The 14224-nt window shown below is 42.3% G+C and overlaps 1 protein-coding gene across 2 annotated transcripts; it reads right to left on the bottom strand.

Annotated features, from left to right (window-relative positions):
* Positions 1-530: 530 nt before the first annotated feature.
* On the bottom strand, positions 531-4227 carry LOC132565955 (DNA polymerase epsilon subunit 3). 2 transcript variants are annotated; one of them, XM_060230573.1, is made up of 5 exons: positions 3902-4227; positions 2560-2661; positions 2183-2268; positions 1468-1586; positions 531-1369 (listed from the first exon to the last, which is right to left on the bottom strand). In XM_060230573.1, exons 2-5 carry the CDS (start codon positions 2623-2625, stop codon positions 1197-1199), a joined length of 444 nt encoding a protein of 147 aa, XP_060086556.1. In that variant the 5' UTR covers positions 2626-2661; positions 3902-4227; the 3' UTR covers positions 531-1196. The 2 variants fall into 2 exon arrangements, with proteins under 2 accessions (XP_060086556.1, XP_060086557.1); XM_060230574.1 differs by having other exon boundaries at positions 2560-2634.
* Between the last annotated feature and the right edge of the window lie 9997 nt (positions 4228-14224).

Raw genomic sequence — 14224 nt, 5'->3', positions numbered from 1 at the left:
TCAAACCTAGTGGGCGAGATCTCTGCTTCTGAGGGAAGGACCTACTCTGGGTACACTTTCAAAGGCAGGAGTTATCCCATCTTCAGTTACCAACATCGGAAAGCCATCAGGTTCATCCTCTCTACTTCTCCACTTTTAATTGTTCTTTCAAAGGCTTGTATCTCTCCTAGCAAAGCAATGCATTTGTTCCAATAAGGTTGTTTGTAAATCATTGATCTGTACCTTTATTGGCTAGTGTCCGCACAGACAGCATTTGTGGATATGTCACTCCTTGTTATAAGGTGAGGTGAAGGTATCAGAAAGGTGGAGGGATGTGCCCTAGCATGGTATTTCTCTTTTTCACCTTTGACCGTGATAGTCTAGGACAAGGACCTCAACCCCAAGCTGCATTTTGGGCTGAAGTGGGAGGGAAAATCACATTTGTTGGCCAGAAAAACTTCCATCTACTGAAGAAAGATTATCCTCCTATAGGCAACCTAGCCCAAGCCTCTCCTAACCTTGTAGTTCATAAACTTAAAGAGAAATATTGCTTTAGTTCTGTGTTCTGTTTAATTTAAATTGCTTTAGAAGAAAAGCTTCATCTTAACAAGCCATACTTTGGATAGTTCATAGTAGAAATCTATAACTCCAAATCTGAATCATGGGAAGGCATCAGGAGAACCAGAGCTATGGGTAAAGATGACACATTGGACACAGAGACCCAAACAGAATTATCAGGAAAAAAGAGAAGGCAAAGCTGGAGCACCGTGACACAAACCAAGGTGGGCTTCTCTGAGAAAAAGCCCCATCTGTTTTGCAACCTGAGCTTTGAATGTCCCAAATCTGAACCCAACCAGCCAGAGATGCATCAAAGCACCACTGACTTCAGACACCGTTAGCAAAGCTGACTTGTTTAATGTCTGTTTCACCCAATTTTGGAGAGAACAGCTTTGTGCTTCCATCCCGAACCCAGTCTTTTACATTAATAAGCCGTTCAGACAATAGATGAAAGCAGCCTTTTCATCAGCACCACTAGCACTCTGTTCCAAAACAGATTTTGCCCCAAGCAGTTGTAGTCTGAGACTTTTGTTGGGGCTTTCCAAATATGGCAGTGGGCCTTAACGACCAGCAGGGCAATCTACTGCAAAATGTGAGGCAACATCACTTCCTTCCACATGTGAAGGATGCTTGGCACGGGCAGTCTGTCATCAAGCTGCTCAGTTATCTACTTCCTCCTCTTCATTTTGTTCCTCCTCTTCCATTCTTTCGTCCTCCTCTTCATTCTCATCCTCCCGGTTTTTATCTGGATCCTCAGAATCTTCCTTCTTATCTTTGTCTTTCTTTTTTAACTCCACTGCTCCTTTTTTGCCTTTTTGATCACGCCTGTAAGCTAGAAGAGCAATTCACCAAAGTTAGACACAGCCCACATTTAAGGAGAATCCATTTGCAAAAAACAGTGGAATTACAATGGAACAAGATTCATGCTACCTTCCAAAGATTCCTTCAGAGGGGCAACAAATCGCTGGAACTCCATTTCTTCCATAGCTGAGAGGACATCTGAGGCATTCAGAGTTTTCCTCTTCCCCTTCATTGCAAAGTTATTGGCACTAAATAAGGAAGAGGTTGCAAAGTGAAAATTATTCATCATTGACAGGCACAGAATATTTAAAGAACTCTCTTTATAAGAGTAGTGCTTAACATTTCCTGTAAACAAGATCTACATTGCTGCCAAATGTTGTCAAAAATAGTTTGCGCATGATTTAGAGTCTGAGCTTTGCAGATAGAACAAGGCCAAATTTAAATTGTATCAGTTGCATTAAACAGAGAGTTGGAGCACAACTGGTCTATCACGGTTAGTACCAGGGATTTTTTTGTAGAAAAAGCCCAGCAGGAACTCATTTGCATATTAGGCCACACACCCTGACACCAAGCCAGCCAGAACTGCGTTCCTATGTGTTTCTGCTCAAAAAGAAAAGCCCTGGTTAGTGCTCTGACTGGCAGCAGGTCTCAGTCCTTTCTCATAACTTACTGATACTTTTAACAGGAAGTATCATGGATCGAATGTGAGATTTTCTGAACGCAAAGCAGAAGCCTTACCACAGTGGCGATCAAAATTTGTGAAAGGCAGCTTAAATGGTAACAAAGTTCTGATCTAAGTAAACTTAGTCATACATTCTTATTTCTTAACAGAGGTAACACTCACCAAGATGTGGCATACAGCACAAACACACTGGCAGCTCGGGAGATAGCACTCCTGGCTTCTTTGGATATGTTTACTCCATCGGGAAGCTAAGGGGTGGGGGGAAGAGAGACCAAACAGATGCTAGTTTATCTGGGAAATACATCTTGAACTAAGAGATATCAAGGAATGATTTGATTGTTTGGGTATTGTATGTAATGGGATCCCTTAGTTCAGCTGCCTGCCCAACTTTGCAAGCTACTGTTACTTCACGCTGGACTTCTAAAACTACCCACCACCAAGTACACTCACTTGGTTACTGTGGGAAGCACAATGCTGGACTAGATGGGCCACTGGTCTGATCCACCCGGGTTTTCAGATTCCAAACACCCCTTACTTACCGCTTCCTTGATGATGCGGGTTATGACTGCATTGGGCAAGTTCAGGTCTTCAGGCCGTTCAGCCATTGTGGACAACTGGAAACAGACAGCAGTAAGAGAGGGCTAGAGAAAGATGAAAAGATAAAGGACCATGCTTCTAGCACATTTACAAAAGCAAGCTTGATGCAGTGTTTAGAGCACCAGATCATGACACCTGGACTCAAACCCTCACTCATCCAGAATCTCAGCTCATAACCTAGAGACAATTACTCCAGGGGAAAGGGAGAGCCATATCCATAACCCTGGGCTCAGTGAAGGAAGAGCACAAAATGTAATAGGCAAGCCCTACACAATATATTAATTACAAATTTGTTATTGGCCTTCGCACTCTCTCTTTGCCCTTGGAGTACTTGATTTTTTAACCTTACCAACAGGCTTAATAGAGAGGAATCCCTAGCAAATAGGGAGAGTTGGGTCATGGCTCACACCCTTTCGTTTCCAAAGGATCCCAGGCCCAAAAAAAGCTCTGCCTAGGAACCCATGTAGACAGTACTGATCTAGATGAACCAACAGTCTGACTCTATAAGACTGATTGATATGAATCTGCTTAGATATCAATGGCTATTACATACTTGGAGGGAAGTATTACATACTTGAGAAGTTCCAATCAACACCACACCACAAAGCTCACCAAGATTCCTTGGGCCACTCATCCTAACCTATTTCATAGGATTGTTGTGAGGGCAAAATACAAGAAAAGGAATGTCTAAATTCTTGGAAAAAGAGTAGGATGAAAATGGGCTCCAGGGAGAGATGTGAGGCTCTCCAAGTAGGTAGACCCACTCATAGGAAGGCCAATTAACATTTCCTTGAGTCAGGGGTGGCCAAACTTGCTTAAGAGTCACATAGAATAAACATCAGATGTTTGAGAGTCGCAAGACATGAACATCAGATGTTTGAGAGCCGCAAGACAGGAAAGAAGGAAAGCAAATAGATAGGGAGAGGTGGAAAGAAAGCAACTTTAACTTTAAATGCATTTTCCAAGTTGCTGGCTGACTTGAAGAAATTATTTAAAGAGATAAATGCCTTTTCCAAGACGGCTGGTGGGGCTTTGAGAGCCACACAATATGTGTGAAAGAGCCACATGTGGCTCCCAAGGCACAGTTTGGCCACCCCTCTTGAGCTGTAGGAAGAAAGTATATGCACCCACGCCACGTAATGGGAAACAGTGCCTCTACTGAGAAAAAGCCATGCACAGAATGCAAAGCAATTAGAAGTAACCCCTCCCTAGCTGCTAGAGGGAGAAGCAAGAGCCCTCCTTTCCCATACCCGGACTCGGACATACCCCAGTGCTCAAGCTCACCGTCCGTCGCCGCTCGAAAGACGCGCGAAGGAAGACGACTCGTTGGTCCTAACCGCACTTCTCTAAGCCCCACCCCCCTTCCTCCATCCCAGCGTGCTCCGCAGCGAGCTTTACAGGCATTCAACTTTCATCGGCCCTGCTTAAGTAGAGTCCATTGTCATAGAGAGAAGGAGAGAGAAGGCCCAGACTACTAAGCTCTTCTCTTTCTGTACTTCCGGTATAAAGCCTTCACTTTCTCTTATTTGCAAGGGGTTCTGAACATAGAGATACTGCAGGATAGAGCGGTAATAGTGTTTCCGTTTGCCGGAAGCTGAGGCTTCTGCGTCACTTTAGCTTTTCTGTTTTTCTATTTGTAGGGAATGATTTGGCGGAAGCTAGTGAAGAGCGTTCAGCGTTGCTTGGCGACATAGGGGAAACTACCTAGGCCAAGGCGGGGATCTGGGTGTGCCAGTCTTTAGACGTCGCTGGGACAGGGAGGGGAAAAAGGCGGGGAAAAGGGAAGAAGGCCCTGCATGAGAGTTTTCTGTGTGAGGGCTGCTAATTTTTCTTTTAAGTATCGAGGGGGAATATATGAGGCGGGAGGGAGGCTTCCTGAGGATAGGAGACCCTGCTGTGCTTTAGCTCTGGAACCTTTCCCGAATTCTCATTAAGCAAGGAAATTTGGCCTTGGTCCAGAGTGTTTTAAGGCTGCTAATCTCCAGGTGGGGCCTGGCGATCTCCTGGAATTACAACTGATTTCCAGACAACAGATATCAGTTCCCTTGGAGAAAATGGCTGCTTTGGAGAATGAATTGTATGGTATTATACCTTGCCAAGGTCCTTCCCTTCTCCAAGCTTCATCTCCAGGAATTTCCCAAACTGGAGACAGGGTTTCTGAGGGCATACAGAGCTCTTTCCCCCCTTAACCGCAAACAGTTTCTCTAGACCGTGATGTGAATGCTTATTTTGCAGTGAAGCTTGCAAGATCTGTTTGGGCCAGTCATTCTTGATCTCTTACTCCTAGCCTACTTCATAGGGTTCTGAGAGCAACATGGAGAAGGGGGGTGGGGAAACATCTATGACACTTTAAGATATTTGCGGGATGGGCTGGTTAAAAATCTGATAGCTGGTTCAAATATTTGTCTGAGAATAGGCTAGTGAATACCCAGGGAAACCTGGGTTTGGATTCCTATTAAGCTCACTAATTGATGTTGGGATGGTCATTCTCTCCTGGACTGAGAAAATAGCCTTGAGTTTGAAACTTAGTACACTCTGTCCAAGGTCTTAAAAAAAAGAGTAGGATAAAAGTACAATAGACAAAGTAAATGAGGCTTTGGAGAGGAAAGTGTTTTTCTTCCCACTACACGCACACACACACGGGCTAGATGGGCCATTGGTCTGATCCAGCAGTTTTCAGATTCCAAACACCCCTTACCGCTTTCTTGATGAAGACCCTGAGTAGTGAAATCCTTTATTTAGAAATCAAAGCACCCTTAAATGCAACAATTCATCTCAATCCAGAACAATGGGGTGAGGCCTATTTAGGTGGAGTCACACTTTCCTTAGATAATCTGGACTCAGCTTTACACTTGGAGTCCTATGTGATGGCTATGCTGTTCCACTTTTGGCTGGTAGCTGGCTTCATCCTTTGCTGGAATACAGAGATCTTACTGTTGTCATTCATGCTTTGTGACTTCTAAGCTATGGGAAAAAATGCTATGTGGGGTTGGCCATGAAAACAGTTTGGAAACAGCTTGATGCAGAATGCTGCAGCTGAATTAGTTTGGGCATAATAAGCAGATATCCTCATGTTAAGCTTGTGCTGGAACATCTGAACTGGTGAACAATTAGTCTAATTCACAGTGCTGGCTACAACATGCAAAAAGCTACTGTATTTCACTGATCTGTTTATCTCATTTGAGCTTCCCTCACACTTGAGATTGGTAGGTGTGCCTTTCAGTACCATTTTGTGTGGCAACATGGTTGAATTCCCTTGGAAGCAGGACTTTTTTAGTAGCTGCCCCTAGAACACCCTACTTCAAGAGATTAGGTTCAACTTTATTCCTGTTGACACTTAGAAAGCTGATTAATTTCATTTGAACTTAGACAAATACAATGAGTCCACATCATTGTTCTTGGTTTGTTCTGATCATTTGACCCCTGTTGTTTGTGTGTTGTTAGATTTTGTATATTGGTATATGGTTTTATTTTAAGCTTTTGTTAATGGGAACGTTGGTGTGTGTTTGGAACTTGATGGCACAACCGAGAGGAGCTGATGTCTGTGGCCTATTTAGGAATCAAAGTGTTAAGGCCTTTAGAGACCAGCATCAATATTGTGAATTGTGACCAGAAGTCATTCGGTAGCTGACACAGTTCTTACTGGTACTGGGGTTGTTATTGGCTAATAGGCCTTGAATTCAGCAGGAGCTCAGAGGCGCACACTGAACCTTTCTGACAGACCCCCCTCCTCCTCCCCACCTACCTTCCTTGTCCATTGAATAGTAGATGCAGCTGCATAACCATCCCTGGATGAGCTCCACCACCTATTTTTCTACAAAACGACCCCAATGGCCAGTAACCCATTCCTTTAGTAAAACTTGCTTATTCCTGGTTCACATTCTTCCTCATATAGAGCATTTTCAGACTACTTGTTAAACCCAAGAAAGAGCTGCAGAAATGGTGACTACAGACATCAGCCAGTGGGATGAAACCATTTGCAATATGGTTGCTTGCCAACACCCGCCATGCTGGGAAGCGATGCGGAGGATTGAAAAGGGGCACCCACGGATCATTCTAAAAAAACTTAACTCACTTGAGACCCCTTTTACAGAAACAGAAGGTAAGCAGGCATTCAGCTGGAAAGGAATCAGCTGCCTGTTTGATGCATGTATCTCCTGGTAGCAAATAGGTGCTAGGCCACGTTGGTCAAGTTTGAACTCTACAACCTATGAAGCTACCTTATATCAAATTAGTTTTTCCATCTAGCTCTGCAGTTTAAATGGCAGTGGTCCTCTGTGGTTTCAGACCTAGAAAGATAACCTTTGTTAACACGTGCAACTTGAAACCTGATGCCTTGGAAATTCTGTGTTTAAAGCCTGCCACTGAGCTCCTCCCCTTCATCTGTTATGAGCCTGCTCAACAGTAGTTGTAGAGGCAGTAATCGGGCAAGGAGGACTTGGTATTTTTGCAGCTGTTGCTGTCTGGCACATTAGCACTTCTGATTTCAAAATTATTAATCCCCTAACCTGGGGAGGGCCTGAGTGAACACGACCTGAGCCCGTTTGGGGAGGGTGGGATACAAGTGTAATAAATAAATAAACCTGGCGCATCAGAGCAGGTCTTGAGGGAACTTGGCATGTGAAATGGAGCCAGGGTAGACTAGCAGATTATGGGTAGAGTTTGTAGGTCATGGATAGAGACTGGCAGGGCCAGTGTTCCCTCTAAGCTGAATTAGTGTGAGCTAGCTCATAGATTTTTAGCCTCCAGCTCACAGATTTTTGTTTTAGCTCAGGAAGGATGACCCCAAAGCACAATAATTTATGGAGTAGCACACAGCTTTAATACCAGTAGCTCACAAAGTAGAATTTTGGCTCACAAGACTGCAGCTTAGAAGGAACATTGGGCAGGACACAGAGTTCCTTTCTCAAACCCAAACCTCAGATAGAACATGGCTGAATTAAGCTCTGAACCTAACTAAGTTTCATTTTGGTAGTCATATTTTAGCGGGGAAACCCAAAAGGAGTCTTGTGGCACCCTGAAAGTTCTCAGTTGTTTTGTGGCATAAGCTTTCAAGGCTGAGATCTAGTTGCATGTGATGAAATGGGCTCTTGTCCATAAAAATTGCCACAATCAAAATATTCATCTTTATGGAACTCCAAGACACCATTTTTGTTTTGCTGTAAGAGACTGAGATTCCCCTGTGGAGTGGTGGAGTGTTATAAACATACAGACCATATTTTAAAATCTGACTTTCTTAAGGAACATAAGAGCAGAATTGTTTTTAAGCCTTTTCCTAGTTGCATGTTCTAATTAGCTTGTATGGAGTCCAAAGGAATTGAAAGCAAAATGGAGAAGTATATTTATAAAAGATGCTATTTACTTAAATTGGAGATAAACAATACATATTAAATGAAAACTTTCCCTGTCTGCCTTTCTTGTCCCAGTATTTGTGCTTTACAGTTGTTTCTGTTTCAGATGAACTGCCAACACTGAAAATTTTCAACCTCCCACTCAATTATTCTTATAGAAGAAGGATCAAGCAAGCTAAAAGTTCCACCTCCATCATCAGCATCAATGATAGTAACTATTCTACAAGTCCAACGATGATTGAGGCGTTTGTCCCCCCTATATCTGAACTAAGGTCAGTATATTCAAATCTGTATTTTCCTCACACATATATGCTTTTAGAAATCAAGGCTTTGGATTTACATTATTTGACAAACTGAGTTGCATGGTTACAGTTCCCAACTGCCTGGAGAAAAAAAAGTGGCCTGTCCAATTAATGGAAACTTAATGAGATGTTATTTCGGAAGTGATATTAAGTACCTCCATGCCTGGAAAAGCTTCAACCATTTTTACTCCTTAACCTCCATTAGAAAGAAATGATATTTTCCTCTGAATCTTTTGGCAACCACTGCAAAGTTATGCCATACCCTTCCTAGTAAATTAAGCCTAGATTGCAAGGCCAACCCAAAACATTTATAACATGTTGGTACCTGAGGAAGAAAATTGCAGTGCTTTCTTTTTCCACATACATATATGTTTCAATTTGGAATAGATATAATTAATTCATGCTGTTTTTATGAGCAGTGCAAATGACATCATTGCCAACCAGTTGCATTTCCGTGTTTTCCCTGTTAACCTGCGTTTCATCTTTAGTCTTCTGTGCAGTCCCACATTGGGACTGCGCTTGCAAAGGCCAATCACCAGAGGCTCTCTTACGTCTACTCTGGTATTTCTTGAACACTCCAAGGGGATCCTCTCTCCTGCAGAGCTCATTAGAGGCTGTCTTCTGACCTAATGGTCATGTGCTCTGCAGGGACAAGCCCCCTCCCCCTTCCCTTAGCTCTTGCTTTGCTGCTGCATTGTGAGGATGTGTTTTTTTCAGTTCTGGATGTCATGAGTTTTCTTGAAGTTTTCTTTGCTTCCAGGGGGTTCTCTCCTTTTTGGGAAATGTCACAGAAGGTTTTAAAAATGTCCCCAGCACAGGTCAAAAACTAAATGTGACACCACACTCAGTTTAGTGCCACATTTATTTCTACTTGCATTGGATATTGATAAAGGAGCAACTGAGTAGCTCAAAAGGGTCTTAGTCTGGAAGCAACAGGAATCCACCAGAAAGTTTGCCTGTGCAAGTCCTGGTAAGAGGAACAGGAGGCACACAAAAAGGAGGCACTGATTTTGTACAACCCTTGTACATTTTAGTCTGGCTTGTGCAAATGAATGCACTGATAGATTGCAGCCTATGCCAATTAGTGCGTGTGGACAAAAACTGAACAGTAGTGAGTATTTATTAGACAGAAGTTCTATCCATTGCACATCGTCTGCTTGAGCTTTTGAGCATTTTCTTTTTGTTTGCATATTTCAGTTTTGAAAGAAATCACTTCCCAGGGCTGAATTCTAGGGTGGAATCTCACAGTCCCCACTACACACCAATAAGTTTCACCTCTTTAAGACAAGTTGAAAAAGTAAGTTCAACAATTTGCTGGCGATGGGTGTTTGGGGTAGGTGCAGCTCCTCAATAGTTTCAATAATGCTTCTTTTAGCTCCCAGACACATTATTTAGGGCTTACCTAGACCTTCTGCAACCCTAATTTGTTCAATTTCTATTCTGCTTTTTTGTCTCAATGGGAACTAACATGATATCAAAACAATAGTGAAAATTTGCTTGCTGATTGATTTGTTGGTCAGTTATATTTAAGCAAACTTTGGGGAGCTTATTGCCTTCCCTCTAAACCCTGAGAAATAAATAAGCCAGACAGGGCAGAATTGTGTTGCTTATCATGTCACCAAAAATACTTAATCTGTGTCTGTCTGAAGCACTCATGTTGCCAAGTTCTGAATTACTGAGAAGGTATTCCATTTTTCAGGTGTCATATCTTGCATTTAGATTACTTGGAAATTTTAAACTGTGATCTTTTTGAGCTCTTTCAGAGCAAGTGGCTTCAAGTTTTCCTTATATCTCTTCCCTATGCCCATACGCTAGTTACAGGTGACAGATCTCAGTGATCTTGCTGCATCCAAACTGGGTTACCAGCCTGCCTATGGGAACTTGATCGTGAGGTGGATCCCAGATATACGGCATAAATTATTGCAGAGCAAAAGACCATCCACGAGAATGTAAGTAGCTTACTACATACACAGCATGACATGGTATGCACTAAAAACAGCTTTCCCCTTAAGTGGGGATATCTCCTACTGGTATAGGATTGAGAGCAAAGGATTCCCTTCATTGCCAACAAATCCAGCACAGTGTGGTTACAAATATAGAGAGTCTCATCCTGTTAACACTCACAGAAACTGCTTGCAATTACCTCTTAAATGATCCCTGTAATCCTCACTAAAGATCCATAAGAAGTCAACAGCATAGCTTCTCTTTGTTTAGACGGACTCCTACACAACGGATGTGTGTGAAAGACCTTGCTTTGGAAAGCCTCCTGTCTTTTAAGAACAGCAATGAGACTGTAAGTTTCTCCGTCCAAATTCTTCTTCCTACTGCTAGATCAGAAATCTTCTAAAATAGCATTGCCTTTAAACAGAATGTAGCCCTGCTCCTGTATCTTTATGTAATAGCAGCCTGGCACATCAAGATTTCACAAATGAAGCTTTTCCTGACACGAAATGATCAAAGAAGCTTTACCTGTTATAGGCTTAGAAATCCAACTTTACCTAATGTTGATGACTGGGTAACAGAAATCCTAGAATTTAAGCTCTGTGATCTGTAACGTATATATAAAGGAATACCTTATACATATTCTGTGGCACAAGAGATGCCTTTCTGGGGTGCTTTGATGACAACTGTAGTGCATCATGCAACAGCCATTGGGATGAGAGCCAGTTTTAGAATTTGAGTGGATGTGTGGGCTGGATAACATGTCTCATAACCAGGCAATGGGAGATGGAGGTGACTGTGATACCACAGGGGCCTCTGAAATAGCCTTTCATTTCCTTATCAGAGAAATGCTGGAAAGAGGCAATAGAAGTGGTTCTCTTATACAAAAGTAGCTTTAATGCATCTCCCTTCCAAAATAGAGGATTAACCCAGAAGCACTTACAATATCATAGGCTCCCATTTCCTGGCTAATGAATTGCCAGGAGGGAGCAAAATGCAGTAGTCACATGAGAGAGCTGTGGAGCAGTGCCTCTTGTAAAGCCATTCCCATTAGGAAATGGGAGATTATCCTGAAGGTGCAAGGCTGCAAGGGCTATTTCTCATGGTCTTTGTCAAAACAGATGGGTCAAGAGTCTCTCATTGGAGTCTCTCATAGTAGACAGGGCCCTGTACTGGGCTGTGGACTTTTGCAGGTGCCCTGCTATGCTGACCAGCTTTGATTATGATCTGCTATCTCTTGCTGCCCCACTTTTTCTTTCCTATCCCTTCCTTAATTCTCCTTTCCCATTTCCTCATTCTTCTCCTGTTGTTCCTGAATTATTTTCCTGGATGAACACAACACTTCGAATGTATATGGATCAGTAGCTAATAAAGGTAAAGGTAGTCCCCTGTGCAAGCACCAGTCATTTCCGACTCTGGGGTGACGTTGCATCACAATGTTTTCACAGCAGACTTTTTTAATAGGGTGGTTTGCCATTGCCTTCCCCAGTCATCTACACTTTACCCCCAGCAAGCTGGGTACTCATTTTACCAACCTTGGAAGGATGGAAGGCTGAGTCAACCATAAGCTGGCTACCTGAACCTAGCTTCCACCAGGATTGAACTCAGGTTGTGAGCAGAGAACTTGTAATAAAAGCATAATTTTGGTTTTCTGAATTTAATGGGAATTTTGTATGTATTATTTCTTTCTCATATTGTCATTGATTGTCATGGAACATTTTGGTCAACTAAAAAAGACAGAACGCTTTTATTTGCTGTAATTTGTAAGATATGGACCATGTCTTGTGATGTTGTTTTATAAGGAATTCTGTGGCCTATGACTAGCCTGGAAATGGAACTGAACTCAAGTGAAATATTTGACTTAGGCTGCTCTTAGAGTGTAGGTGTGGGACCAGTGGCCACTGATCTCCCCAAACAGAAGTTGAAGTCTTTCCAAACTGAAGTGTGTAAGATTAGGGAGAATATCCAGTTTATGTAATTCTGTGGCAGGCACGAAATGACAGAGTTGTGCAATTCAGCCTTTGGAGCTCGGAGGCCCATTCAGAGGCCTTCGTGTAAACCTTGAGTACCTTATTCCCACAACTTTTACATCACAATTAGCTTCTTTCCCAGTTTCCCCTCTGAATGGAGGGGACATTGGCAGTCATGAGGCAGGATTTGACATTAAGGGTAAACTGTGTGTTTGGATTACTTATTTGTGTATGTCTGCATTTTCTCCTTTTGCTAGCATTGCCCTAATCTTCAGAAAAGCAAAAAGTCAAATAAAGTCCCAACAGGAGGCCAGCCTTACCTCTTGCACCTAAGAAGGAACCTAAAGATTCCTGCCAATAAACCAAGGTCAGTCACAAGCTGCAGCTGTCCCGAGTAATGCTTTGGTTAAGGGAAGAGCCTGAAGACAAATCCTGCCACTGAAAGAAATGGGTTGGCATCCTGGCCCACTGAATTCAGTGTGACAAAGGAGCATTGGGGAGCCTTTGGGACAAGAAGTGCCATCCTTGTCTTTCAAGGCTTTGCCATGTTATTTCAGACTTTGTTGAAAATACAAATACCATAATTGTGAACATTTGCATTCTTTTGGAAAATGAAAATGATTGCAGTTCCATGCTCAGGAGCTGGGTGTATTTATCCCAGAGCAGTGACTGTTGTGTTGGTTTTGTTCTGAAGTAGTCCTACAGACAAAGAAAGGAAAGCTGTGGCAAGGCCTCCTGGAAAGAGGAAGTTCTTCCCACAGCACCTGCAGCTTTCTCCTTTAGCAGACGTGCAGAAGAAGAATGCTGTCCATCTGGAGAACAAGAAAAGAGTGTTTTCAGGCAGCAAAGAATTCCCACTTATTGTGCAGAAGGTACTTGGTTTGTGCAGATTTGAACCTAAGAGGAGTGAGAACTTGGAGAAGAACTTAAAGGGGAATATGTGTTATCTTACTAGATTCTTGGCTGAAGGTCTCAGATCCAGAAATGCACATGGCATAGCGATGTTAAAACCCTCTATAGAACTTGTGGCTCTTTTTGCTGGATTTTGAGTCTTCCTCCCCCCTCCTGTTCTTTTCTGTTTGCTTTTGAAAGAAGGGTATGCAGCCTTGGGGTACTCCCAACTTTTTAAAAGTTCAGTGGGACTAGCTGCCACATTTCCTTGTTGGAGTGCTATATTCTGTCTCCAGATCTAGTTTTCAGAGGAGGCTTACTTTGCATTTGATATAAGAGTTGGATTGAACCTGACTTCTTTCCAGCACTCTGCTATATCTCATCAATCGCAACTTAGCATGCTATGTGTGCATACACAGAAGCCATTCTAACCAGTGTTTCTAGATTGCGTGGATCTCTGTGGCCATCTGCAGAAATAGGGCTTGTTTACACATGTCAGGGCTTCCTCCTTTCTCCTATCGTTTCCTTAGAGCTGTCTCTAGATTTAGGGATTTCTTGGCAGTGCAAGCAGTTTTCTTTAAAAACTTCATTTTGAAGTATGGCTTGCTTTTTTGATCACCAAGATGTCATGTGCTTTGTGTTTATGTTGTATGATGTATTATTAAGAAATTACTTGGATGCATTTATGTGTATTGATGTCTAATGTCTTAACATGGAAAGAAAGATAATAATTGATAAAATGATATTTGTTAATATTTTTTAAAAAGTTGAATCTACCTTGGGAATGACCTAATACCCTGGGAATGACCTAATAATGGGTTGCTGGTTAAGGAAATTGAAAATTGGAAATTAGGTATTTTTCTAGTCCTTTTTGAATGGCTTTGAGACATGGTAAGGTGGGGAATAGGCAAGGCACAGCTATAGACTGATATTACTTGTTATTTAGCAAATCACACTAGATATTAGCTTTGTTTCTGTCTTATTATCTGGTGTGACCCAAATTCCTTCACTTGTGGTTGTCTAGGATACAAATGATTTTGTTGTGTTTAGCTTGCAAGAAACAATGACAATGCCTTGACTCTAAAAACGCTTATCTTCCCCTAACACCACCCCTATTGCATTCTTTAGGTTCCTGTGAAAGAAAGAGGCCTA

Source organism: Heteronotia binoei, unplaced genomic scaffold (assembly GCF_032191835.1).
Source record: "Heteronotia binoei isolate CCM8104 ecotype False Entrance Well unplaced genomic scaffold, APGP_CSIRO_Hbin_v1 ptg002244l, whole genome shotgun sequence".
Lineage (NCBI taxonomy): Eukaryota > Metazoa > Chordata > Lepidosauria > Squamata > Gekkonidae > Heteronotia > Heteronotia binoei.
This window is presented reverse-complemented; position numbering and strand designations above follow the sequence as displayed.

Excerpts from the sequence above, each read along its gene's own strand:
- LOC132565955 (XM_060230573.1), bottom strand. The coding sequence starts at position 2,625 with ATGGCTGAACGGCCTGAAGACCTGAACTTGCCCAATGCAGTCATAACC. Across the intron at positions 2,269-2,559 it reads CCCGCATCATCAAGGAAGCG|CTTCCCGATGGAGTAAACAT; the intron begins GTAAGTAAGGGG and ends CCCACCCCTTAG. Across the intron at positions 1,370-1,467 it reads TCTGAAGGAATCTTTGGAAG|CTTACAGGCGTGATCAAAAA; the intron begins GTAGCATGAATC and ends TTGCTCTTCTAG.